Source organism: Calonectris borealis, chromosome 19, assembly GCF_964195595.1.
Source record: "Calonectris borealis chromosome 19, bCalBor7.hap1.2, whole genome shotgun sequence".
In the NCBI taxonomy this organism is placed as follows: domain Eukaryota; kingdom Metazoa; phylum Chordata; class Aves; order Procellariiformes; family Procellariidae; genus Calonectris; species Calonectris borealis.
In genome coordinates, this window is record NC_134330.1 from 9,349,889 (window position 1) to 9,377,829 (window position 27,941).

Below are 27,941 nucleotides of genomic sequence, written 5' to 3' on the forward strand. Positions count from 1 at the left end.
CATGTTGCACAGCAACCTGAAATGAAGCGCAGCCAGCTAGCAAATTAGTACTGAAGGCTTCTTACGCGATGACTCTTTAACACTGGAACTCTTGATTTATTAGTGGATTACTCCGTGCTGTTAAAAGCTGTGGTAAACCTGTGACAGAGCAGAGAACAGTCCAGTAGTTGCCAGTTCTTTTATAAAGTTTCTTTGGTAGAAAGGTATTTCAGGTAGGCTTGGAAAACTCTTGTTACCAGATACTCCGAGATTAGTATTTGCTCACGGGAGGGCCAAAGATTGTTACAATAGGAAGAAAAGTGTGTGTTTTGTTTGCTTTTTAATTATTTCAAGATTAAATACAGTATGTCAAATTCAACAAATGTTTGCTGATGTTATGTTGCTGAAGATGTTCAAGTTGTGCTCCAACTGCAGTTACCTTTCCTACTGAGATACTCAAGACAGCCAGTTTGACACATTATTATTGGAAAAAATTATATTTTGGAAGAACTCACTACAGAAGGTGACAGAATTCCAAAAATCAAATTACATGAAAATATACATCGCAATTTTCTTTGTACATTAGGTGAGGAAAACTCTGAAGTAGAAGGCAAAGAATATGACGGGCCACAGAAGAGAGAAAAGGGGGGAAACTATTTTTGATACCAAACCCAGAAGTTAGTCATTTGACAGCCTACAGATGTGCATGCTTGAACTCAACCTTGAGAAAAAACAAGCCTCCCACACGCACGCCCCGCCCCACAAACAGGCAATGAAAAAGGCAAAAAAAAAAAAATCACCCATAAGAAGCAGCTCATTCCTATCTTGGACTAACTTAGTCAACTGAACTTCCAAATGAAACCGCTCAAGCCCTTGGAAGTTAAAAATCCAGCAGGCTGCTCAAGGGTGCTCCATGGCCAGTTTTATTGCTATACCCAATTCATGAAGTATGTGCAATTGTGTTTAAAAAAGGGGTGGGAAGGAAAAAAAAAAAAGCACCTTTGAGACTTCAAAGGTCATCATAAAAGAAGACACAAGTAATTGATAGCAAATCCTTTCAGGGTTTAATTAGGAAAATTTTAAGTTCTGATGGGGGAAATAAAAGGGAGCACATTTCCAAAAACCAAAAAAGAGATACTAAACTTTAATAAGCAAGAGATTTTAATTAAGCCTCAGTGGGTCAAAGGAAAATTAAAGTGGGGGGGAAAAAAAAAAAACAAACAACTTTATCCTAATTGGTTTTAGTTTGACATGCTTCACAAGTTGCTGTTGTTTTTTTTTTTAAACTGATAGGAAACAATGAATAGGGAGAGAAAAACCTGCTAAAATCTTTAGAATTTACACGTATCTATTCCTAACTACAGACAGCATTATTTGGTACAATGTGTATTTGTGGATGTACATGAACAGTATATATATTATCCGGATCATGTTGTGCTATGTACACATCTTTACAATTCTTCCTGAAGGTTAAAGCAGTTCATTAGATTTCAAAATGCGTAATCATCTTGTGTTGGCACTTGTTAGGCTCTTGTCAGCATTGATAACTGGCATGTTTTATTGCAGCCCAGTTCCAGCCAGTGTTTGCCAACTTGTAACAACAGAAGTCCAGCAATAGGTGGGTAGAGTGCAGGAAAAAAAACAGTGCCATGTTTCTCAATTGAAGACCTACAAAGAAATCACAGTTATTAAAATAAAACCCCTCGTCATCCTCAATTATTTTAAAGATGTTAAATAGTGTTTCAAGCTCAAAGAAGATAATCATTACTTGTTCAAGAACTTTACATACCTCTAAACAGAAGATGCATAAATCCAAAATCATCACCTGAGAAAGACTTGAGCTAGTTCAGCATACTGCGTATCCAAGCTCAACTATCAGACTTTCAGGCTCCTGTTACTCGTGTTGCTTGTCAAGTGCATAGCGTGTAAACGTTTGATTATTCACACATAGGGCTAAACACTTGTAGATTTATCATTGAAACTTCCGTGCATCACTTACTGTGAATGATGGATGCTGCTTCAAAAGCGCAGTGCAGTACAAAATGGCATAGCAGTGCTTCATTAAGCAATAACACCACAGCTACCAAGTCAGACTTCAGACTGTGCTTGTCTGAAACCAGCTATATGGCCCCTTCTCATCCAACTCATTGCCCATCACTTACTTAGGAGGAGTCACCAGGAGTTAGAAAAGCTTTCGCCTTCCAAAAAAGCAACACAGCCAATTACTTAAGTATTTGTCATGAGCATTGTTTCACTATGGCCAAGTTTAACATGGCAACAGAGCTGAGGTTAGTTAAGGACACTCTGGAGCGTTACTCACAGTTACTCCCTTTCTTTAAGACAGAAAAAAACTGTCAGCTGCATTAACAATTCTTATACTCTAGTTATAGGCAGTTGTATAAGACATGCAGTTCCTTTGCTTAGTCTTTTGATCAATATTAAGCATTTTCATGCTTTCTCTATACTGGAGGAAGTTCCGTTCAATCAAAGCATTTCTGCAGAGAAGAAATCCTGCAGTACTAGTTTGTCACAGATGGAGCCTTCCCCCACCCCCAACCCCCACAATTCTTACAGAAGTGTAAGAAAGGAAGCATCTCCTGTACAACCTTGGTGAAGAAAAACTAACTAGCAGGAGCATTTAGTAAGCTGTTCTAGTTGTTCAGACAGTACAATCCCTTTAAACTACATACAGCGCCGTATTTCTCCCCCCCCCCCCCCCGCCAGTTTTGTACGCTGAAGCTAACTAGTACATATGGTTTTGGGCTTCTCCAGCCAAACGGGTCAGAGTAGTTTATTTGCCAAACCAACCATTAAGAAAGGACAGCTTCAACATGAAGCTCCGTTTTGCTTTGAAAAGCAAGAGTGGGAAATTATTAGCTAGTTGAGGAAGTTTTTCCTTGATGTACCAAGATTAAAGTGACCAAAGGCCAGGTATTTAAGGGCCACATTTTAATACACACCTTTCTACAAGAGCTTACTGTGTTAAAAAAAAAGTCCCATTAAAACTAGGATGGGATTGTTCAAATTAGAGTAAGTATTTGAGTCAGAAGCTCATTTTTAACAGGGTGACATAAAGTATAAATACCACATCAGCTACTCTCCGGTCAAAACTTGTCCAGGCTCTCAGATACGCTACAGTTCCGTTTCCAAGCAGAATATAGCTGTTTTTCTGAAGCTATTCCTAAGCCTTCCCCAGTAAAAAAGTTTTTTGGGCTGCTGAAGAGAACACCACCTTTCTTGATATTATTGATGGGTAATATCTCAACCTGATCCTTTCTGATATGCTAAAATTCCCATAGACACCTGAAACAATCCTTTTCGAATGGTTCCTAACAACATCACTGAAGTCTTATTTAAAACCTACAGCAACATGCCACCAACATATGCAAGATAGATATATAGGTAGATAGATAGATATGAACTTGAGATAGCAAGACAGGATGCTTTTAAGATTCAAAAAGTGTTCTTCACAATAATGAACATGAAAGAATGATTATTCCCTTCTATTAGAGCTCTAGTAACCCCTAAGCACTATTAATAAAGCAGGATGAATACTGATAAAGAGAATTTCAACTTCTGAATAGCATAAATGCAAGAGTACTAGAGAAGTTCCCAATCTTGGCAGAAGGGGCTGTTACTACACTTGAAAATTCTTTTAGTCTTTAGTATCACATATAGCTAAAGAACTCCACTAAGACCATGCAGCTGAGAAGAAAGGTTGGTTGGCTTTGGGGTTTGTGTGTTTTTTTTTTTTTTTTTGCTTTTGAGGGAAAAAAAAATTAGTTCAGCAACACTTAGGCAGGAAATCCTCGATTCAGGCAGCTGAACTGTCTTTAGAAGGATACTTACCCTGAAAAAAGTGAAGCTACTAGCTGCTGAATAAGTGTCACTCAAAAGCAGTTTCTTGGCTTTTTCTTACACAGCGGGCAACTTTTCTTTTAAATTCTCCATTTCTGTCTTCTCTCCATTCTTTCTGTAATTGAATAGACAGCTTTCAGATGTCAGTCCTATAACAATGTACAAGCTCTAGGAAGACTCTTGGTGTTTTTAGACATTAGCCATATAGTCAACACCTAAATTTGCCTACAATCATTGAGCTAATCACTGAAAACCTGTGACATTCAGGACTTTTGAAAGCTGGGTTTCTATGCAAGCTGCTCACAAGACAGTGAGGACACAACCTTTCCCCCTTGGATTTTAGGTATTCTCCAAGACTAACCTGGTGGCTACCAATATTTCACAATGTCTAAGCCGAAATCTATTTATTTCAGCCTGCAAAGTAGCAGCAAACTCAAACTGTAAACCACTAGCTGTTGTTATGGGTCAGAGAAAATGTCTTTAACTGCAGTGATGAAAAAAGGTACACAGCAGCCTCTAAACCACTCATTCGTGACAGAAACCAATAGTTGTTCTGCAATTTTTAGGACAGTTTCAACTCCCTCTCAATCTAGCCAGGACACCCCAGGATAGAAATACAGAAGACACAGTATTCAGAAGAGGCACAGCAGTGTCCTTAGAAAGGAAACACCTCCTAGTTAGATACGGCTGCAACATATTGGCTCCATGAGGAAGATCTTAACAGAATACTCAGCACACCTATGGGGATGGTCTCTCTGGCAGGTATCCGATTTCAAAACTGCATAGATGAAGAACAAAGATAAAGATGAGCAGAAAGATAGACAAGAGGTAAGCCTGAACCCGGAGATGTGCACACCATGGTATCACCAAAACCCACAGGAAAAAGCGCAGCCAGTTTTAAGTTTTTTGTGCCAGCCTCATGATGAGCTCAGATGAAAACACAGGAGCATCATACACTGTGACTAAGGTGGACATGTTGGGCACTGGCAATGAAGTGGTGGGAAAATATGAAGAACCCCTTATTTAATGAAATAAGTTCTACAGTTCTTAGTTTTTGATATAAGCAATATATTCTTACTGCAGGGGTAGGGGAACGGGTTAAAAAAAACCCACACTGTTTTACCTGAAGCAACCTAACACACAACACCTTTTCACCCACTACTTGGAGTGAAGGTTGCAGCACATTTCAGTGAGAGAAAATTAAGATAACTGGTATATCCTAACATTCACCACCTCCAAGCTCACCTAGCCAGTCAGCATGCTGGAAAGCCCAGCATGTCTTATCTTTCCAGTGAAAGCACAAATAAGGCTACTAATTAATTTGTTCTTTTCCAGCAATTAATACAGCAAGCATTTGGTTCCTTGGATTGGGACATAGGACAGCTTACACAAGATGGCTTAAAGCCAAGAAAAGCATTGAATTTGTGCCTTCCTAGCTTCAGATCCTTAGTTTTTATTTCTACCTTTTATATTTGTAATTCTATGAAGCAAGTGTTCAGAATTGAATAGCAAGCAAAGTTTCCAATTTGACAGCAATCTCTCCAAAACTCTTGTTTTAGCTCATGAACTATTCTATTTGCTTCCCACAGTATCTATTCAGGCTCCTGATCCTTATTTTTCTCCCACTCCAAAAGACGGTACTCCAACATGCATAGTTCATTTTTCCAGGGAGCGGGTATATCCCCTGCTCCTATAATGCTGTGACCTGCCTGTAACACCTTATTCTCTAGACTCACTTAAAACTAGAAATTAATGAAAGCAGACAAAGTATCTTCTAGTAACTGCCAAATACTGTTGCTGCAGTAAACTTGTACTTCATAAACCAAGTAGAAGATGTCTTGATAGCCAAGTAGAGGATGTCTTGATAGCAGCTCAGAATAAAGCACAGGAGCTGCTGATTCTTCATCACCCTGATGAGTATGTTCTGGTTAATATGAAAAGGATGCAATCTACAATCCAGCAGGAGATGCTAAGCTGCTCAAGCAGCACATTAAGCTTAGAAGTTACTTGGAACATCTAATACCACAGTCAGAAAAATAGTTACTAGCATCCAAAAGTTATATTAGTGATGCCTCAGTACTGTCTTCACAGTTGGATTTGGATTTAAGTTTTTGTTCTTTCAAGCTGGGCTAGAAAATGCTGTTTCCTTAAGACATTTTCAACCTTTACCCTAAGGTTTAGGTAAACAAATTCATAGTTTTCCATCTAACATCTGAGGCAAAAAAAAAAAAATTGCTCCTGAAGCGGCTGGCAGAGTGGGGCACACTACAGAAAGATTAAAAAGCTTGTGAGATGCTACGAAGGTGACAAGCATAGCTAAAAGTATAAGCTTTCTCCAGTGTTAGGTCAGCTACATTCAACATATATGAGTCTGTAAACTGAGGAATTCTAATTGTACTTTTAGAAGTTCATTAACAACTTGCTCCTTTCAACATCCCTGTGTCCTGGGTATTTGTTTCCACCAGTAACGCGACACAAGAAGGGGAGGTCCAACACTTAAAAAGAATGTTAAGTGACAGAATTCTTCACTACAACTTTCTGTGTTTGTTTTTGTTTCTCTTCCCATTGAGTTTGTTCCACATGAGAGTATTCCCATGATGATTTTTCAGCAGAGCTCAACCACCTTTGGAAATACTAACAGCGTAGTAGATCAAAGGCTTCAGAAAACTAAGCTCCCATCCACTTTGGAAAGGTGTAGCTAGCTTGACAGAGCAGGTTAACAGGCTTCTAGAAAACTTTGCATCTTCTGATTACCATCTCCCTTTTCTTCACTATCCCAGTTAAAAGACCTGGAACTTCTCTTTTGTGAGAGGATATCATGTATTAGTCACTGCTGAACTGCAATTCAAGAGTAATTCAAAAGAAAGTTATGTTGGCGTATCTCAGATGAATGGGACCTCAAGTCTGTTCCCCTACTCCCCTCAGAACTGAGAATTTTTTCCCCTCCCCACCACAAATAGTTATTAGTCTAATTGCTATTCTGCTATAAACGCAGCTCTTCTAGAGAGCTGATAGCTGTGTTTATACACCCACGCAGAATAGGCCACGCTCCAGAAACACTATGCTGCATGAAACGTATCTTACTTATGACAGAATCCTAACTGCAGATTCACTCTAGTCTTCGACTATAAACCAGGCCATTCTTCCTCACTCTTTAGCCAGTCATTCTAGTCCAGGACTACACTTCCTCCAGAGTTGAAGGCCAGATGCCCGGTGAAGCTTTCAAGTACATTCTCAAAGCACAGACCTACACAGTCAAACCTACTGCTTTAATTATGACCCAGGAAGGCTGCTGTAGAGGGGTGGATGCAAGAAGTCACAACATAATTATACTGAGGGACCCCACCACATTTTCTCCTTCCATTCAAATCAACAAATCTGTTAACAGGTTATATAATTTCCAAGACAATAATTTTGCTGCGTTATACTAACAACATACTAGGAACCAAAAAAGCTTCTAGGATATGTTAACTTCTGCAGCTAAACTTAATGGCAGTTGTAACTGCTACATGTATATAGCCACACAGGATTTTACAGCCAGCTTCCTTAAACTTTTTAAGACTAAAGGAGCTGAAATTTATCCATTAAGTACCTCTATGCACAAGTTATTTACTATAAATAAATGCATTATTGCATAGGAACCACTGCCTATGAAATTTGACAGCATCTTTCCCTTGCAATCTGCAAGAAATTTCCCAGGGCTAACCACTAAATGCTTTTCCCAACAAAAAGGTAGCCTTAGCCTGTGATACGAAAGGTTCTTCCAAAAGCTATTGTACTGTTTGTCAAACTAGAAGCAAAACTCCATTGCAAGTTTAGGTTTCTACACTGAAGACAATTGGCAGACGAAGAAAAATCTTACCGCTGCATCAACATTAGCAGGAGAATCACCATTGGGATCTGCCAGCATAGAAATAACACTAATCATTATAGTTTCCACTGTGTGAATGGGAAGCCAGCGTTCCTCAGGTTTTTCATAGCCATATTTGTCTTCTCCAGGCTCATGAAGAATTGAAATGCAGACATCACCATTCTTGTCAACTACAAAATAGAACAAGGCATATTTCAGTAATGAACAACATGCTGGCTTTTCTTCAGAATAGTTATGGAACTGTTAAGCTTCACTCCAGCTAGTCTGAAAACACATTGGTGAAGATGCTTTACCAAAAAGGAAAGTAATTAACTATTACAGAACTCAATCTGTAATAAAAAGGGCTTGGTGGAAGTCTGTTATTATGCGTGGACCTCTGGCAGAGAGGGCACATGGGGAGGAAGAACTTAATTCTAACATCATATTGCAACTTTCAAGACTCTTTAGATAGTTTAGATAGGCTTCCACTAAAGCTTTTTCTGTTAAGTTCAGCAACCTAGACAGTGATTTTTTTTTCCACAGGAACAGCATCAGCTAGATATTACTGCAATATATTGGAACATGATTTAAGCTGCTGGAATTAGAAACTGCCTGACAAGTACTCTGGTGTTTCCAGAGCTGAAACTGACACAGCATCAAAATAGTCTCTCTGTCCCTTAGGATGGGAGCACTGTGCTGGTCTCCCCCGAGCTTTCAAGGCCTACAACTTCAATAATGACTTTAGAAACTGAAGAGCATTCCTCCTTCCCAGTAAAAACCTCCTTCCATTTTATTTTACCTTCCCATCTATGTCCAGCAGTCCATAAGTAAAAGAAACATTAGGAGGAGTCATCTTTGGAGGGACTATAAAAGATGCTGTTATTTCCTTTCAGGCTTCATTGGAGGAGGACAACCTTGGGCCTTCTATAGGGAACTGCCAGGTTAGTAATACTAACATGAAATATTTGAAGGTATAACAAAAGGCAGCAACAGAAGTTTCTCCTCAGACCAGAATTTCGCACTTAGGAAAAAGAAAAATCCCTGTACAGTTACCAAGAATTCAAGAAATTACTTTCAGTAGCTTCTGAAAATACTTCAGGAGCAGTCTCTCAGAGCAGCACTATTAAAAACTCTGCCATGGTTATTACTTCTTTATGAAGTGAAGATGGCAAAGTAAACGCAGAGTTTCATATTTCTAACATGAACAGAAATGTATCCATTTGTCTTCACCGCATTTTAGTTCTTAATTGCAAAAAGAAATTGAAACTTCGACATTTCTTACCATTCGGATGCCAGATTTCTGTGATGAATTTCATTTTTGGCGGCCTCAGTGGATAGTCTTTTGGAAAAGTAAGATGAGCCTTGAAAACACCACCTTCACTGGGGAATCAAAAATATCTTAGTAGAGTTTCTTGTAAGTTTAAGCTGAAAATTGGAACTTACTGATGTATCAAAAGCTCTAAGTTTACCCCCTACACAGCTTAACATCATGTTAGTAATTAACAGTACCATCATTTCCATAAGCAATGCAAAGAGTTTCTAGATTGAGAAGATCCTTTCACAAGATACTGCCAGTTCCCCAACACTGTATCTTTTTTAGAACTAGGATGATGTTCCAGAGGGGAAAAACCACACAAAAAAAAACCTTGCCAAAGAATTCGCCATCTGGAATTACAACTTACATTTTTCCTCCCAGTACATTTATTAACAGCAAAAAAAAAAAAAGATACTGCCAATAACTCCCCTTCTCAAGTACAGCCCAGCAGATACCTATTCTCCTCCTTCAGACACCTCAGTCCTAATTTCTTGATATCAGTCTGCAGCAGTGAGCCTCACTGAAAAGCTACAGAAAGCTTTATAGTTGTGTCTACATCATTACTTTGTAGAAAGACTTCCAATACTACCTTTTCAACACTAAGCTAAAGGCACTCTGACATGACAGTGAGGTGTTCTGCATTACAGTTATCCACTAAACTGGAGAATAATAATAAACAAGAGACATCCAGTTTTTATGTGGAGTTACAGGCCCATATTTTAAAAAAAAAAAACCACACAACAAACTGTTACTTTACTGGGGTTTTTGTTGTTGTTTTTTGTTGGTTTTTTTTTTTTTTAACTGTTTCATTACCTGGGAATAGTCTATTTTGAAAAATGTGAAGGCCTGTATTAAATGGAAAGCCGTACAGATGGAATACTTCGCTAATGTAAGTACTATGACATTTGCCCTGTTACTGTCATTTCTTGTCATTGAAGTTTGTAACAAAATTTGAAGTTGCAAAGGCAGAGGTTACAAAAACTGGAACATAACCTCCGAAGAAGGTGGCACGAGATGTGCAGTATGACAAGCTACTCTTCAGTAGCCACGCAGACAAAAGAATTGGTGTAGAAAAGACAAAGCTGTTCAGTACGATTTTTTTCCCTTGTATTTGTAAAGGAGTAGGAGCCAGTATCCAAAGCCCACTGGCTACTGAGAAAATAACAAGTTTTACCACCACTAACCAAAGATGTGCAATTCTAGCAAGTGTCTCCAAAAAAACCCCCAAACCCAAAAAGCACTAGATCTAAGTGACTCGGCTCTTAAAATAAAGCAACTGAGGGGGATCTGAACCCACAGCATTCATTTTCCACAAGTTTTAGAAAAGGCAGGCAGTTTCCAAAGAATCCTTGATCCTGGGAAGGGTAAGAATTCCAGAAACACTGCCTATTTTAACACCCATACTAGACAAGACAAAGGAGAGTTAGATTACATTTCTTGATAGCCCCAAACCAGTTAAGTCCTTTCTTTCAAAACAAAAAAGTTCTTCTTTCCCTTTTTAAAGAAGCAGATCCTAAAGTTACTAGGCTGTATGGCATCCCTGGTTGCCCCTCATCAACTACATATAAATACAGCTCTTTAATTGGATACACATCAGAAACCTGTTAATGAAGTACAGCTGTCAATTAACGGAGATCAGTTCCATTTTTAGCAATATTCCTGATAAAGGAGTCTCTGTCAGTAGAGTCATGCACTGAGCCTAAAGTCTTTTTACGTAAACTCAGAATAAATAAAGTGGGACCAGGAATGAGACTGAAGTTTGAAAATTTTGAACCGCCTGGTTAAGTTAAACTATTATGGTTCTACTGTCATCATAAAACAGACCAGGGAGGAAGGATTCAGTATAATGCTACCTTGAAAAGCAGCAACTAGGGACTGGAACAGAAGAGAGCTGCTTATCTAGAAAGCCTCAAAACAAGCTCAGCACCTTATTGAAGTGGGGAAAAAATGCTATTGCAATTTTTAACATATAAGAGGAGGTTCAATTAGAAGCAGTATTTCTTTACTGACAGTATTTATAAAATGGCCATGAGAATATAATGGAGCCACTAGAAGACTGTTCAAAAGAGGTCAACAGAAGTTGGAGAATTCATCTCATGTAAGACTTGAGAATCACAATGTAGTGAGCTTGAGGAGAAGCAAAGCAATTTGATTACTGTGCTTAAGTACTTATTCAAAAGTCTACAGACAGGTATACAACAACTTCATGTTGGAACTAAAATTGACCTCAAGTAAATGTCATTACGCTTTTTGTATCAGTAATTTACCACTGGAACAGCTTAATGAAGGAGAACAGAGTTCATCTTCAAGAGCTGCACTTTAAACTGACCTCTTCTGGGCATAAAACCTTTTCCCAGGAGCTAGAATAGATGATCATATATAACCTCTATGAGAAAGAGAAATCGTTCTCTCAATTAGAGAGAGAGCTTTTTTTTTAAAAAAAAAAAAACAACCACACTGCATGTGCCAGAGTGCTTCAGATATACAGCACTGCAAAAACGCAGTGAACTTAAAGTCCAGGAAAAGAAGTTACTGTATGAACTGCGTAGTTTTGTGTTCAAATGTCAATTAGAGAACGCAGCCCTTAGGAGAAAGATAAACGCTTTTTGAAGCCCTCTGTGAAAGGTTTGCCAACAATTCAAATTTGATCAGCACTGAGGTACTCTAGGTCACGCTAGGAAGTTCTCCCACCTCAAACTGACAGGACTTGAGGCTAATTCTATGGTCTGCTACAGTTTCCCCAACTACTATTCCCCTTTTGAATATTTTCCTACAATCACCAGCATGAAGTTGTAATGGTTTAAAATTGTACTATCAGCTGAACTAGAGCCTCACAGCAATAACAGCAAATAGTAGATTATACCTGCCTTAAATGCGTAAGAAAACAGAAGCTGCCTCTAAATATAGCCTATTCTTTCTCATTTTTTTACAAGTACAAAGGGATCAGTGTTGCATTTTCCCAGGGGAGCAAAGCAGTTTAGAACTTCCATATAGCAAATTCAGCTATTTACATGTATTTTACTAGCAACAGAACAGTATTACCTAACTTAGTCAGTAGGAAGATTTAGGTTAACTTCTACTCACTTAGACCAAACTAGAACTAGTAAATCCGAGTTCACTTAAGTTTCTGTATAAGTATCAGTACTTACTATAGTGTATCTGGAGGACCAATAATAAGGACTTCCCATCGATAAAGATCATTGTCATCTATTAAGCCCGCTGAAAAGCCTTCCACTGGATTTTTGTTGAGCTCTGTGTAGGAAAAAGAATTTAAAAGTGACTTTAGGTGCCTATGATATGCATTCGCTGTTTTTTGCTCATGCCTCTATACGTGACCAAAAAACCCCACGACTTTCAGTGATTTGGCGCTTACTGATGGACTTATGGCCTGGATGAGTACCCTCAACTCCCTACCACACACAACAGCATGCTGCCAGAGCTGAGATCCATAGTCTGACTCTAAAACTATCTAAGTACATCATGAGCAAAAGGGCCAAAATAACTCAGAACCATGGGACATGGTCTCCTGAACTAGATACCAATAGGTGTGTGTGCAAATCAGAAAACAGATTTTCTCCTAATAAAAAAAGCCACACTGCTTTATAAGAAGCCTGAGGAGCCAGATTAAACTAAAGTCTATCTTTAACTCTAGAAAATGTTAACAGAAGAACAAAGTCACGCTATGTTTTTATTTAAAACTAACATCCTACTTCCCTTAAATTATTTTTCAGAATCTGAAAGCATTTGAGACCTGTGCCCAGTGCATTCTGGAGATAATGATTTATACATTCTGTACTACTAGAAGAGAGCACAGAAGATAAGCTGTTATGCTGTTTAGGTTTTGGGGTTTTTTTATTTTTTCTTTTGTTTCACAGTTCTATCCACTAGTGATAAGCAATACAGGATTCTAAGTTTATAGGCTACTTCATATAGTTACTGCCAAATAGAAGGCTTATCTGAAAATAACTATGCAGAAGCCAGAACTAGATATAGACTCCACTGAGTTGCTGTTTTCAGCCCGCTCCAGGAAAAAGTGTAAGATTTGGAAATAAACACCTCAAATGAATTCTGCCTAAAATTCAACTTCGGGGGGATTGAGGGAGGGGTGGTGGAAGGGGGGGGAGAGAATGTCTCTTAACCAATAGCTTTGGGTCAAAAGCTGATTTAAATGCCATACAGATGCCAAATTGAAATTCTTGATCCAGCATTTCTAACAGTACATACAAAGTCCTGATAGATCTTGGGTATTTAGGATAGGGGAAGGGGAGAAAAAGTTACTCCTTCAACTGGTCAGTAATTTCCAGATAAAATTAGGGATTTTTGTTTTGTTTTTACAATTACTACTGCACTTATTTTAAAACCTGTCAGACATTATACAGCCCTCATTATTGTATTCCACAGTACAGTTAGTCTACATATTCCCTCTTTGTAAACCCAATAGCTGTCTTTTGTGTTGATTTCTAGGCATTAGAGACTTAAGTTCACAGGTCCTTATAATGCCCTCAGGTACACGCAGAAGAACTTAAGTGAGAACCTCCTATCTTTATGGAGAAAAGGCTACCGTTAAGTCCAAACTGATTCGTCCATAACTGGCAAACAATGACTGCAAGCTTAAGTTCTTAACTGTTTAAAGCACGGTTAAAAAAATGCAAGAAGAATCAATTCAAGCCCTACAGAGAAGAGTAAGTCCACATGGGGAAAAGAAAGTGCTCAGCTCACATGAAGGACCAAGGTCCTGGAGAGACAGACAACAGGAATACCGACTTTGTTTGGCCATTGGTAATTCAGACTCAAATTTATCCACATAGATTACTCAATGCTAAAATCCCAAGAAATGTATTGGAAAGGCTTTTCTTAGAAGCTACTCAGCAGGGGTTTAGTCAACAGATGAGGTCAACCATTCACTCTCCAAGTTGCAGGACAAAGATATTGAACCAAATCATGTTTTCTCAAGACAATGCCTGAAACAAAAGGTAGTATCACAGGCTATTTAACCAAGATGCAACTTCAAAACCAAAAACTACAGCATGGCCACACCTCCACTAAGCAGACCAGTTTTAACCCTCTGGCATCTATGAAACTTTGTGGAAACAGCTGCATGAGCTTGAGTAACAGTTCTATTTAATTTTAGGTGAAAGGGGCAGAGAAACTAGGTAAGTATCTCACATGAAGTAAGGACTTCACCAGTCCCTGACTACCTCCCTACTACAGACATTCCTCCAGCATCAGATATTGAAAGTTGAATATAACCTGCTTTTTCATGCAGGATTTTATAAAAAAAAAATTGTCTACTGCTTGTGCAAAAAAGCCACCTTTGTTCAGGACACTTAAGTCATCCTTTCGGATATTGTATTAGTATTGTAATACAGAATAGCCAGCATAACAACTACAGAAGTCAACAGAAAGAGTGCAAATATTACAGTCTCTGACTTTCAAATTTGAAAAATAAGCCTCCAAAACACAAGAACCCTCATTTCTGCATTTCCACAGAGAGAAAAGGGTTTATACCAAGTTCTGTGTAAACTCCTATAACTCAAGCTGCTTACATTTAGCTTTCTTACTGTTTGCTAGTTATCACTTCTCAGTGATAAGACTGTAAACAAGCATGCCAGAAGTTAAGACTCTAGAAAATTCAGCATGCTTCTCTCTATCTAAATATGCCACACTATTTTCAAGTCCAACATACACATTTTCTTCTCTATTTCTTGATTCGTGCTATTTCAATTGCTTTTTACATCTGTCTCAGCCTCCAAATAACTTTTTTTATCCTTAAGTCCTTTGAAACATTTTTCATGTACTTGTTCCCAATTAAAGCCAGTTCTTATACTCTGACTCATACTCAAGACCTTGCAGCACTATATTGCAAGAGATCTTGTGAGAAGGAATTAAGATTGCTGGATGCCAACTCTTGTAATGCAGAAAATCTGTGAACTATATGAAAGGGACAGCCATTGACAAAAATCTTCAGTTACAGCAGTTATGGAAATTTGCTTAGTAGATGTTGCCTACAAAGCAAATTATGATGTTACTTCTTTTACAGGAGGTGGCATCTGTCTCTGCTTGTAGAAGGTTCTCATTTTCCTTCCACAGTAGCAATACTGAAACATAGTTCAAATAGCTACTGCTTGCACGAATACTCTAACTTGAAGCAAAACTATGGATATAAGTTCAGGCGCCTTCTCCACTAGAGGTATGTAGAATTACCATAGGCAAGTTAAAATGAGCTTTTCCATCCAGATTATTTATGCTAAACTGAACATCAACTAATGGCTGGTTGGCAGACAAAAAAGGAAATCTCAGGAAAGTTTTGCACTGGGACATGAAAAACATCATCCTTGGCTGCTTTAGCTAGGAGCTGCTACTCGTTAAAACTTGCAAACACTGAAGCCTAGGTTTGTTTGGTTTCGTTTTTTTTTCCCCTGGATATAGCCACTGCTGCGTATCCAAAGGGTTACCGAGTAGTACCACCTATCTCTTCATGAGTTGAGACTCACACAGTATGAAATCCATGCACCAAAATCCCAAATGAATAGTGATGCCACTATGGCAAGAAAGGAGCACACACACACTATGCTCACAGTCACAGGAGTCAGCTGCCAGGCAGAGGGACTTCTGCCCACCAACCAGAGCCTCTGGTGACACTGACACTGCACTCAAAAAACAAGACACCTGTTCTCTGTGTCTGTCATTTCCTACCAACTACAGTAGTTAACTACTTGCAGCCTGAACAAGAGTTCTCTTAGATGAACACACGGATGGCAAGTATGCCTCATAAAGCAAAGGATTCAATTCCCTCTTCCAGCCAGGGAGAGGGAACAAGCTCTTGGTGCTGGTCCTCTACAAAGTCCTGTTGAAGAGCTAGCCTACAAGTCCTGGAAAAGCAGAGAAGTCAGACACCTACGAAGAACTGAATCCCTTCACGCTATTTTTTCAACATTTAAGTCTTCCTTCGAGATTCCTTGTTTAGCTAAAGATACTCTGTACTTTTTAAATGTAAATGAGTATATTAACACATTTCTGTCATGTCCACGCCTAAGTAAGTGCAATTTACTTGCTATTATACATTACACACTATGGTTTAGTATTTCTGCGAATATTTTCTGCATTGCTGATAGTTTAATATAATAGAAATTTTTCTTCCCAGAGAAAAAAAAACATTCTTACATTCACTCTAGAAGCAGTTTCAGGTAGAGTCCTCCACAGCTCAAGCAGCAGCCGACAGCCAAAGCAGCACAAACCTGGACAGCTGCCAAGCAGCAACATACTGGGGAAAGAATCCTGTGGCTGCTCATAAATTAGACATTCAGTCCCTTTAATCCCTGTCCTGAATCAATACCTGATTTGGGAGAGGAGGAAGACTACAGGCCCATAATCCAACAGAGTTGTTTAACTCCAGAACAGACTTTAATGTCCAATGCCTAGTCTCCCACATGATCTGCCAACACAACACAGTGCTCCTTTAGTGGTTTAGCTCTTACTAAAGCAGAACTAAGTTACCATTGCCTTAAACTTGAGCCAACACAGTACCATAAGCTCTGCTTCCAGTTTTTAGCTGACACCAAGCTACTGATGTTCCCACACTCACTAAAACTGCCTTTATATAAGCCAAGAGACTTTCACCAATCCAAAAGCAAAACAAAAATGACTAAGCAGAAACAACCCCATGGATACACGTAGCAGCTATGTATGGCATCTAAACTTTTCAGCTTGACGTTTCACCCAGCCAGCCACTGCATATGAACACTTCAGAGTATTTTAAGCTACATTATGGAACAAAGCTTTCAAAAATATAAGCTTCTACATTATTTTTAATAGCTGCCTCTTTAGCAAGTTACACAGTGGTTGAGTTTTGTGCAACCAGTGGATTGAGCCCAGCACAAAAACAGAGACCAGACAGCCCAAGTTCTAGCTAAGGCTTCTGGAGAAATCATCTGGCTGACTTACACACAGTTCCCAGAACAAGCAGGCCATATCAGAGGTTTACATTTACTATACATTAGGCTTGTTTTTTCTTGGTTGCTTTTTGTGAGTCCCAGCACTAGTCCTGGAGCTTCTAACAACTGTACAGACTGAAAATTCTCATTTTAGACTCTTCTTCTCCGTACCCCGTATAGATATATTACTTAACTGAGGTCAGTTACGATTTCCAAGACTTTCCTTTCTGCCTGCATACTCAGCTGTAAGTCTCTGATTCTAGAAGATTAGGTCTGAGATAATGATAAAGTAACATGATCTCCTTGCAAAGATGTATTCCCAGAACTCTCCATATTATCTGCTTTCATCATGTTCTGTCTTGCTCCACAAGCTCATCCAAAAAGTTCAGACAAAGCGTAGCACGAGATACACACACACTCCTGGTAGCCACTTTGGCTTGGTCAAATAAAAGATAGCAATTAACACAGAACAGTTTTAGTCTCAGAAGAACACTGTAATTATTTTGGAGTGAGACTGAAGCAGTAAAGACAAACCTGTCTTAAAGAGAGATCTCTACCAACCAGTTCAGTAGCAGCTCTAGATTTGATTCTTAACTTAGCCTGGCAACTAACTCATTTCCAGTGCTCCATGCGTCACCCCCTGTTGATAAGGGCAGCATTACAGACTTCTACAAATCTAATTCTCCTCTCAGTTCAGAGAATTTGTAGGGAGGGTTGTATAGTTAGCATTAACAGGCAAGTTGCTCACAGAAATTATCTCAGTGCAGTGCTACATAGCTTTGTGCACTGCTGCATCCACACGCTTCGCTTGCCATCTCCTCAGCTGTATCTGTAGAGCCTGCCAGGGATGTGCACAGCGAAGCAGATTTTGGAAGGATAGATGACAAGGTCGGGGGGTTCTTGTTTGATTTTTGGTTTTGCCCCCAATCAACTTCCTAGCCAGGGCTACGGCCCAGCTCTGCAAACAAGAGGACAGCAGCACTAGCCCAAAGTGAAGGGGCAGAAGCTCCAATAACTGCCACCATGGGTCTGTGGATTAAGGTTATAGTACCAGAGAAACTTGACTAGATAGAGATTGGAATTCTTTTACTAGCAAGGTGTCATGTTATTCTAAACATAAGCTAAGAATCAAGTTTCTCTGTTGTGTATGTTCTGTGGCTCCATGTTCGCATGAGTTGCGGCATACCTGAAGACAAACGATTGAAAAATTCAGGTTAGCTATTTAGTTGAAAACTGACTCTTAACACACTAATCAGAAGCTTGCAGGTCTTTGGTTCTGTCTTGGTTCTTAAGGAGTTCCCCATAGACCCTTAAGTCCATTGAGGTGGCCACTGATACACATTGTCAATGCTCCTTTAGACATCGATCTCAACTTAAAGGTCTCAAAGCCAGCTCTCTCACACAGTCTCAATTAGACCACAGATATGCAGCTTCCAATCTGACCTGGCAACCCAGTTTACTCAGCCCATGATCTGTTCCCATGCACCATTTTACCCAAGAGTCATAAAGACAGGCAAGAATAGAGATGACCTATTTTGAGACATTTTCTTTCGGTAGCACTCTTCATACATGGAAGCCTACACACACCCAAACCAGTCCTTTTCCAACCTCCCACACTTACCATACACAGAAGGAAGGTCTCTTCCCCCTCCCCCTGATGTGTCTGCCATTAAGCAAATGTCGGCAACTCAGTAACTTAAGTAACTGCGGAGCGCAGTGGGCCTACTAAGCCCACAAGTGTTTTCTCTCAAGATGAAGGTGGTGTTCCAGTTACTTTCCTGTCCAAATCAGCTTCCACAGAACATTGGAAATACAAAGCATACTGATGAAAACCTTTGAATTCCATAGTATTGTTTAAAATTTTCAAATAGGTATGCTTCCAGAATTAAGATTCTCAGCAGTAAGTTTAGAACATATGTTCAAATTAATATCTATCACATATTTTTGGAAGAAATTGAGATAAACTGTTTCCTGAAGAGCCCTCTTTGGCTAGACTGCTTGAAGCATGCTGTGTATCCCATCACATCAGAATCTAGCACAGTTACATCACCCAAGTTAAAATGCATGTTGAACAGGTCTGTCAAAAAAATTTCTAGTAAGGTCTGAATTTTGGGGGAAGTGGTATGAGGAAGGGAAGAACAAGGATAGTCAAAAGGATTGGAAGAACCCGATTCTGAAGTCCACACTGGAAAGGAAGCAAGTGTCTCACTAGAACACATTCAGTGGTTTGCTCACAGAGTCAACTGCAGCACAGGGCCACATTCATCTATCACACTCAGTATAATAGAAACGTGACCTTCGTTTTGTCCTCAGTATCCAACACGTGTTTCCACTCTTAAGAGAGTCAGGCAAGTACATGCATCTGCCTGTATTTGAGACTGTCACCCTCAGCAGTGTTCAACAGAGATCTTATCAGGGTAAGTAGTTCCTGAGACTCCATGATTATCTCATCCCAAAGCAGATGTCAAGAACAGGTCAGATAAACCACACTCGACATGTACTTGTTTCTCTCACCTACAAAGGAGCCTACAGAGCTTCGGATGTCTACTGCATAGAATTTGGCAAGACAAGTGTCATCCTAGGTACCAGCTGTATTAATGTAGTTGATTCAGCATGGACAGCAGGAAAAGTTAATTAACTTCTTAACAGCTGTTTGCAAATTACCAACAGACTAAAGCTGCAAAAAAATTCCATCCAAGTATCTTCTGAGCAGTCATATACACATCAGTCATGAAACCATACTGTTGAACAGAGCTAAGAGCTCTAGGATGCATGTGGTTTACATACACGAATAGAACACGATTCTAGGAAATCCACTAGAAAGTCTGTATCACAAGACTATGCCATAGGGAGATGTTAACATCTGAAGAGTTCATCAGAAGCTTTCTTCATCATATGCATAAGTTGTTGTGCAAGTCAAGGACACTTTTCCAGCTTGTTTTCTCCCTTGCTTATAATATGAATAACAGGTTTGCATATCCTAATTTGAGCTACATTGTTATTCAGAATTGTTTTAAGACATTTCTCTAGGTGACTCCTGACAGCATCATCTTTTAAATCAGCACCAAGTGGAAGCCGACTAAAAAACCAGCCAGTTTGACATACTAGGTATTGTGATGACTGCACAGAAATAGGTTTCCCTTAACTAACAATTCACATACAGAAAGACTGTATGTGAAAGCCTTTACAAAGCGTTTATATCAAAAAGTCTTTACTATTATTCTAAATCTGTACAAACAGTGCTAACATCCATGCCCAGGAGAGCAGTTTCTTTTATGGAATCCTCTTTCATTCAGATTGCTATACTTAGTGTTCTTACAAGGTCTGGATATCTGATCTCTGTTCCAGCTGATATGTCTTGGACCTGAGAGTAGGAAGGAGAAGCAAATACGAAAATTTACACTTGCAGGGTGGCCTAAAACTCTAGATTTTATAAGTGAAAGATCTTGCCAAGACCAGTCTACTGACAGATATCCACACACCACTGAAAACTGAAGCATAGAGCAGGTGCAACATGGTGATAGCACAGGCCTGCATGTGAAGTGCTACCCAGATTCTGTTCCCATACGTTGGGACAAAAAGGAGACAGTGCAAGTTTCAAGAGTCACATGCCCTCTTCCTCACCCAAGCCACCTGCTCTTCTTTCTCCAGGCACCTAACTTTGCACACTCATTTTAGTATTTGGTTAGTTTATACTTTCAGAACAGCAGCCACCTTTCAGTTTAGTTCCACTTCATTAGAACCCAATCTCTATGCTGGAAACAAAATGCTGTACTTTATTTTTTTTTAATGCTTCCACCCTATTCTTGAAGCTTCCTTCTGCAGAATACCCCACATGCTTAAAGACTTTCAAAAACCCCAGCCTTGCTGGTGGCAAACAAAAAGATCTAGATCAAAACAGAGGTTGCATTAAACACATTAGAAGAAGTTTAGCAGAATGCCTATTTGTGGCAAGCAAGTTTTACCTACAAAGTTCACTGATTTTCAAACTGTTTAGCATAGGGCTTTGGAGGAAGAAAAAAAAGAGAAGAAAACAACTTGTACCAATACCAACTCAAAAGGCACAAAGTAACCCCATCTTAGTTGAATATGCATGTACTGTTCCAAGTCTTCCTTGTGTTAAAAAAAAATATGATCAGTGATACAGAAGAGTCAAGGCAGAATCAGTTATAATTACAACAAGTGGTTTTATTTGAGTACTACTCACTCTACTTGATTTATCCCAGATCAGTTTCTCTTAAACAAAAAAAGACATTTATAGCAAATCAACAAATCCTTACAATTTACATTTCTGCAGCAGATAGCTCTTTAATACTGAAGTTGGAATCACTATCAATCACACAAGGCAAGACATTTTAGTGGATTTGGGTGATTTAACATCTCCAAATAAAGATCTTATCAATAAAGCAGGAATTCTTCTAATGAAAGTATTTTCTCAATAGGTATTCATATGCTCCTTATTTCACAGGATCCCCAGCAGCACTCTCCCAGGCCACCATTCTCTAACAGAACAAAGTCACTTTACTGCCAGATCCAGCTATGTCCATACTTTGGTGTAACTTACAATGCCTTGTTTGGGGGGAGCAGAGAAGGAAAGAACTCATCGTTTATGGTAAGCTTGGTTCTTTCCCTGAAAGATTAGTAAGCTGACCTACGCAGAGCCAACTGGCTGTGACTACAGCTGCCCCATCAAGGAGTAAGCTTATGAAGCAGGTTGTTATTGCTTCATCCTGTTCAAGCAAGTGGTTGAGTCATCAAGCCCCTCCATTCTGACGCTCAGCTAAACCTCACTTTCCAGAACTGCCAGCATCCCTGGATTTTTGCTCTTGTGACTGCTTTCAAAAATACTCTTTTCTTTGAAGAGGCAGAGTTCAGCTTATTTCTGCAAGAGGAACATTTGAAAAACTAACATGTGCAGCTAGTAAAGTTTGCCACAAGTCACATCCATTACATTATCTGCAGTGCAACAGAAATTCAGGCTGCTTGTACTGCTCAGACTCTAGTCACTGTAACGAGGCATGTGTTTTAGCAATGATATTATCTATAAAGTCACCATGAGCAAGGTAGCTTTGATGCTTCTGTCAACACATCCTCACAAGAAACAGGATTATCTTATCTGCTATAATGGGGCCCTACACTGCAAGAGTGTTAAGGTGAGTGGTACACACATGCTGTATCTAAGTATCCGAAAAAGCAGGAAAGCAACAAAGATTGATGGTTATCTAAAAATATGAAAGAGTCCTTTTAAAAAAAATGCAAGGGGGGTTATAGCATTTTAAGTGATACTGAAGTTAAGTTTGACACATACAGGACCTTGGAGTCTTAACTCTTCAGGATAATATAGAGTGTTACTAGTCATACAAACCAACCTCTCCAAGGAAGCTGATAGGCAGACTAGCATCAACTTAATACTTCAGATCAGTGCCATTCAAATTATTATCTTGTAGACAAAACTACTATAAGCCAGTAAACAGCCAGTACTAAACTGCAAACAAAGGCTTCTTATACCACCAGCCACCCAAGAGATATGCCATCTCAGCTTTGATCTATAAAGTGATCTTAATTCCATAATTCCCTCAGAATTCGCTACTCAAATATTTTAAAAGTAAATCCTACGTAATTGCCAGAAATTCAACTAGCTCAACATTGCACTAGTAGATTTTTCCACACAAGGAAGCAAAAATTGTTGAACTGTCACATTAAGTATTTAACAGTTTCCCCAAACTGTTAGGTTTTAATTAGACATTTTTACTTTGAAACAGGAGCTGTATACACTTTAAATTGAAATAATGCCATGTTTCTCATGTTTGAGAAAAATATTAGTGTGGGGTTTTTTGCATCCTAAGTTGGAGAATATTTACAACACAATACAACTTCAGCCAGCAAGGGCATAGTTATTCCCATGGTTTCAGTGTTAAAAGAGGACTCGCACTTCTGGTTCCACTGTGCACTACTGATTTAACTGCATCCTCCCTACGTGATTTTGCTGGATGAACTAGACAAGTCTGCCTACTCTAACAGGTCTCTGTGTCAGCAAGGATTTGGCAGAAAGATGAAATAAAAGCATTCAGAGAAATGCCTCAGTCTGCAAAACCCTTGGGCTTGACAGCTCTGGAGACTGGAAGAGTAGCTTTACACTCTCACTCCTGCCTCCTTTTAAAGAGCATAAAGTTTTGGGGCTGTACAGAGAACAGAGTTTATCCTTCCCCCACCTCCCTTGGGGGGTGAACTCTGCTAATCTAGTGCTATACCAATCTACATACTTGCTGTTGACTTCTTTATAGAAGTTCAGAGGCACTTCATTCTTTTAGTTTTTCCTGCACCTTACCCATAAGAGGAAATGGACAGGTCATGACTTCTGTTTCACATTATTACCAATCCACAACAAAGTGCCTTTCTCCTTCAAAAAAAAAAAAAGAACATCTCTAAGAACAAATAGGTTTATTGAATTTTCAGAGATTTCCAGAAGCTGCTACAGCTTACAATTAAGTTGATTTGTGAAGAAACAGCCATTTAGCTTCACCAATATCCATAGAGGAGAACCTCCCTTCAGCTGAAGCTAGTTAGACTAGCACCCTAACTGGCTTTGGTAGTCAGAGATCCCCACTCAGCAGTTCCCTTAAACACTTCAAAAAAAAAAAAAAGAAAACAACTAAGAACTATGCAGAGTTCTGACTATGTTGATTTGAACTGTTCTTGTGCTTAAATGGGGGCAAGCACATGTCAAAATAAAAACAGCTACTATACCAATTCCCTGGTGATATAGCTCAATATTTCATTAGCAAAGGCACTGTGAAGCTACTTAGTATTGGGGGCGGGGAGGGGGGGGAAGGGGGGAACAAACAAACAAAAAACCAACCCACATCTAACTTGAAGTTATATTTTGTGACTGTCATTAAATATCCCTTCTCTTAGAGCACTACCAGCATCCAGGACACGCCACTTAAGTTGACAAGCATGTTGTATATATGGTGCTGTGGTACCAGTTACCTGCTCAAGTTACAATACAAGTCAGCTTGCTCCAGAAAAAAAATAGAAGTCCGTCCTCATACAGTTATTGGAGCAACCTGGGATTATGTTGTCAAGTTTCGTTCTGTGTTTTGATAAGACCCTCGGTTTTAAGTCTCACTGACAGCTAAAACTTACCAGTTGACCTTCACTTTAACAGAGTCTTTAAGAATCAAAACAACTCATTGAAGTGCTACATGCCATAGACACCCATTTTCCCCATAGTGCCTTTATTAAGAACCAAAGCACGTGGGAGACAAAACAGGTAACCATTCTGGGAACTACTGTTTTACATTCCTTTCTCCTCCTGTCATTGTTTTTTCCTCTTGGCATTGGAAAGAGCTATCCAGGATCTCACCCATTAAGAATTTCTATATTCCTCAACTGCTCCACCATTATATGGGTTTCAGATTCCCCCTTCAACCTCCCTCCACTTCTGGATGTCTTTCTCCAAGTCTAACAGCTCCGACTTCAGATCTCTTGTGCCTGAATAACGCTAATTTGACAAGCGAGTGATCTAGAGCAATTTAAACTAGTTTAGATCACATAACTCATATCCACTGCCTGTTTGCTGTCCTCCAAAACCCAACCATTAGGTACAACCCGATGACTCACCACACTTGACACAACGCAAAAGCGGCATATAGCAGAAGGACTGAAATATCAGCCCCACCAGGGGAAAGAATATCATAATGTTGATTTTTGTTTTGAGGTAGAACAAGTAGCGTGGGTGTAAACAAAGGGACACATTGGAGCAGCTGAGACTTGGAAGAAGACAGTCAGCAGTGGGGAAGGAAGATCAGACATCATGAAGCTCAGTCTCTGCATTGCGACTTCAAGTAGCCTGCCATCAGAAAAAGCAGTGTCAGAGCCTAGTTTCAGCTCAGTTCAGATGTTGCTTAGATTATCACAGTTCAGATGTTGCTTAGGTTATCACGTATGGAAGAAACTATTTTCTTTCTCAGGTCAGTTATTCCAGATAGGACTTTTGAAGAGTTCAAGACTCTTCTTCAGTGCTCATCACACACTTAAGTATGCACACTCACAATCACTTTCCATATGGTTTCAATTTTTTTTTTTAATACATGTAAAAGGATACCGAAGGCACTAATATTACTTAAAACACAAAAACCCCACAAAAGAGTTGCACGTTACATGCAAATGGTTGCAGTACTTGAGTCAGCCCATTTGAATCGGCAGCAGTACTAGGGGCAACTGGAAAAGCTTACCAGTTTTTACCATTACACATGAAGCCTTCAGAAAGAGTGAGCAGAAAGGTAAACAGAAGTTAACCCCTAATTCTAACAGTCTACAAGTTTACTTACATATCCAACCAGCCTGTGCTTACAGAAGGTCTTAAGACTTCACAAGACAAGAAAAAAAGGACTACACAACAGAAGCTGACAGCTAATGCTTATTATCAAGAGGCTTCAGCTAAATGTCAAACTTACTTTCACGGAGCACAATTAGTCAGTTAAAGGAGACATTCCGGACAGCTGAAGAACTATATTAAGTTACCAAATGCTCATTTTTATCAAGTTAGAGAGCAACTATTCTATACTATTGCTTCTCTAGAGGGATCATTTGTAGGAAAGAGAAGCTTTGCATCAAATCCAGTCTGGAGCTCCTGTAGCAAGCCTATACCTAGTGTTATTAACATATCCAAACATGCAGACACCTCACTGAATGTCAGTATCAACTTCACTAGTTCCTAAGGCATTAAGAGGTGCGTGCTTATGTTCAGGAGTGCAGCTGCAGTATGTATGAGATTTTTCTTTTTTTATTTTTTTAAAAAAAAGAATGACACCTTAAAGGGGTGGAAAAATCCTGTGCTAACAGTCAACTACGTTGAAGTTTCTCAAACTTACCATCAACCAAAACCAGAAGATAGTGCTGGAGATGCAACAAACACATCATCTAGCTTGCTATACCTGGTTACGCAACTTCACCTCCTTACTGCTAACAACGTCGTTTTCCACCCTTACGCTTTCAGAGACATTACTGAAGTCTCAGGCCAAAATCGCCCTCCAGGAATTCCTGTGCCGCTCCGTGACCCCGTCCCTTTGCACGGCTACTCCGCAAACTTCAGCCAGCGCTGTATTTGCCTGAGTTTAGGTACACCTAGCACACATTTCCTTATCTGGGTATGAAGCAATTTTTACGTAAGGGCCGAAAAAGGCAATCGGATTCGCCCAAGGTGCCGGGCAGACCTGTGCGTTTTCTCGAGGGGATTACTTTATCCCGGACGCAGAAACCCAGAAGGCAGAGGATGCGGGGGAACATGTGCGAGTGGGGGAGGGAGCAGCGGCGGCGGCTCCTCGCCGCACCCGGCTGCCGGCTCGTTTCTCTTTAAATCTGGCAGCGAGCGACACATGGAGCTGCATTGTGCGCCCCGCCGCCCGGGCGGCCCCGCGCATGCGCGCCGCCGCCGGGCCGGGCCGAGCCAGGTCCCCTCGGCGGCGGCGGCCCAGGCAGGGCCAGCGCGCACGGCCGCCCGCCCGGGGACAAAGGCGGGGGGCGGGGGCGCGGCGGCGACTCGCGACGCGGAGCCGAGCTGCCACCCCGCTCCCCTCCGCCACGCTCCCGCCTTGGCGGCGGGGTCGGGCCCGGCACTCCGGCCCTTCCTCTCCCCCAGCCCAGGCTCCAACTCCTCCTTCCCCGCACCCGTCCCGCCCTCTCGCCCCCGGCGGACCCCCCTCGCCCCTCCCTGCCGGCTCCCCCCGCAGCACGCGGCGGGCAGTCCCGCTTACCCTCCCCAGGGCCGGGTACGCTCCCCCCCACCCCCCGCCCGGATCGCGGTGCTGCCCGGTCCTCTCCCCGCCGTCAGCGCCTGCAGAGTGCCCGGCTCTTCTCCTGACAACAAAGGGGGAAGCGGCCTCCCCCTCCTGATCCGCCCTCCCCGGCGCAGGGCACGGGAGGTGAGGGTGGGAGCCGGGGAGGGGAAGCGGGACGGGGGCACCTCAGGTCCCCGCAGGAAGGTGTGCGTCGTGGGGCGATTCACCCCGGGCCTGAAGTACCGTTTCCAGAGGGGGAACCCTCCCTCCTCCGCCTCTTTTCGGTGCCTGACAAACACCCCTCACACCACGGAGACTTCCCCGCACGCATCCCCCGCGCCACGGGGAGGAAAGCTCCGGCTGCCTTCTCCTCCCCCCCCCCGCCCCGGGGAGACAGGGCGGCAAGAGAGATCGCGGAGGCTGCCAGGCACGGGGCGGGGGGACAGGCGGGCAGGGCCGCTGCCAACCCCCACTTCCCTGACGGGACGGGGGCAGCGAAGGAAACGCTCCCCCCCGCCATGACGGCCCTCCGCACCCCTCCCCCCGGCTCCCCTGGCAGCGATCGCCAGGCAGGCTCCCCCTCCCCCCCTCGGCCTAGTTCCCTCAGCTCCCGGCTGGGCAGGAGAGCGGCGAGGGGGGGGGCCGTAATCTCCCCTTCCCCCTCACAGACACACACCCCCCGCCGGCCGCCCGCCCCCTCCCCCGAGCCGGCACCCCTGCCCCCATCGCAGGCCCCGGCCCCTCAGAGGCCGGCCTCCCCTCCACTCCCCTCCCTGCCGCTCCCCCAGCCCCCCGCGGCGGATCGCCTCCCTCCCCCCCGCCGGCCCCCAGCCCGGCTACCTGCTAGTTGTCTCCGCAGTAGCAAGGCGGACTGGAGCTCCGTCATTCTCTCCCTCTCTGCCCGGGGAGGGAGTCCCGGCGGCGGCGGCGGGGACGGCGCGGCTCCTGGTGTTGCGAGCGCCCGAGGCGGCGGCGAGTGGCCCTCAGCCCGCCCGCACCGCGCCCCCCGGGGGTCTGGCTCCGCGCCGGCCGCCGCCACAGCACGCAGGGTCCCTGGCAGGGGCGCGCGGCCGTGGCTCCGTGCCGCCGCCCTCCTCCTCCTCCTCCTCCTCACCGCCGCCACCTCCTCCTCCCCCCGCCCGCCAGGAATTTCACTGCACTCCGGGCCGCGGCGCGCAGGCGCACTCCGGACCGGCCGCCGGCCCTTCCGCGCCGCCATCTTG

The 27,941-nt window shown here is 41.8% G+C and overlaps 1 protein-coding gene across 4 annotated transcripts; it reads right to left on the minus strand.

Moving 5' to 3' along the window:
- Positions 1 to 457: 457 nt before the first annotated feature.
- UBE2G1 (ubiquitin conjugating enzyme E2 G1) lies at positions 458 to 27,910 on the minus strand. Of its 4 annotated transcripts, XM_075168983.1 has the most exons (7): positions 27,559 to 27,823; positions 23,265 to 23,336; positions 12,152 to 12,254; positions 8,970 to 9,067; positions 7,700 to 7,878; positions 3,829 to 3,952; positions 458 to 1,647 (listed from the first exon to the last, which is right to left on the minus strand). In XM_075168983.1, exons 2-6 carry the CDS (start codon positions 23,287 to 23,289, stop codon positions 3,866 to 3,868), a joined length of 492 nt encoding a protein of 163 aa, XP_075025084.1. In that variant the 5' UTR covers positions 23,290 to 23,336; positions 27,559 to 27,823; the 3' UTR covers positions 458 to 1,647; positions 3,829 to 3,865. The 4 variants fall into 4 exon arrangements, with proteins under 4 accessions (XP_075025084.1, XP_075025082.1, XP_075025081.1 ...); XM_075168981.1 differs by lacking the exon at positions 23,265 to 23,336 and having other exon boundaries at positions 27,559 to 27,910; XM_075168980.1 differs by lacking the exons at positions 23,265 to 23,336; positions 27,559 to 27,823 and adding an exon at positions 24,560 to 24,602.
- Between the last annotated feature and the right edge of the window lie 31 nt (positions 27,911 to 27,941).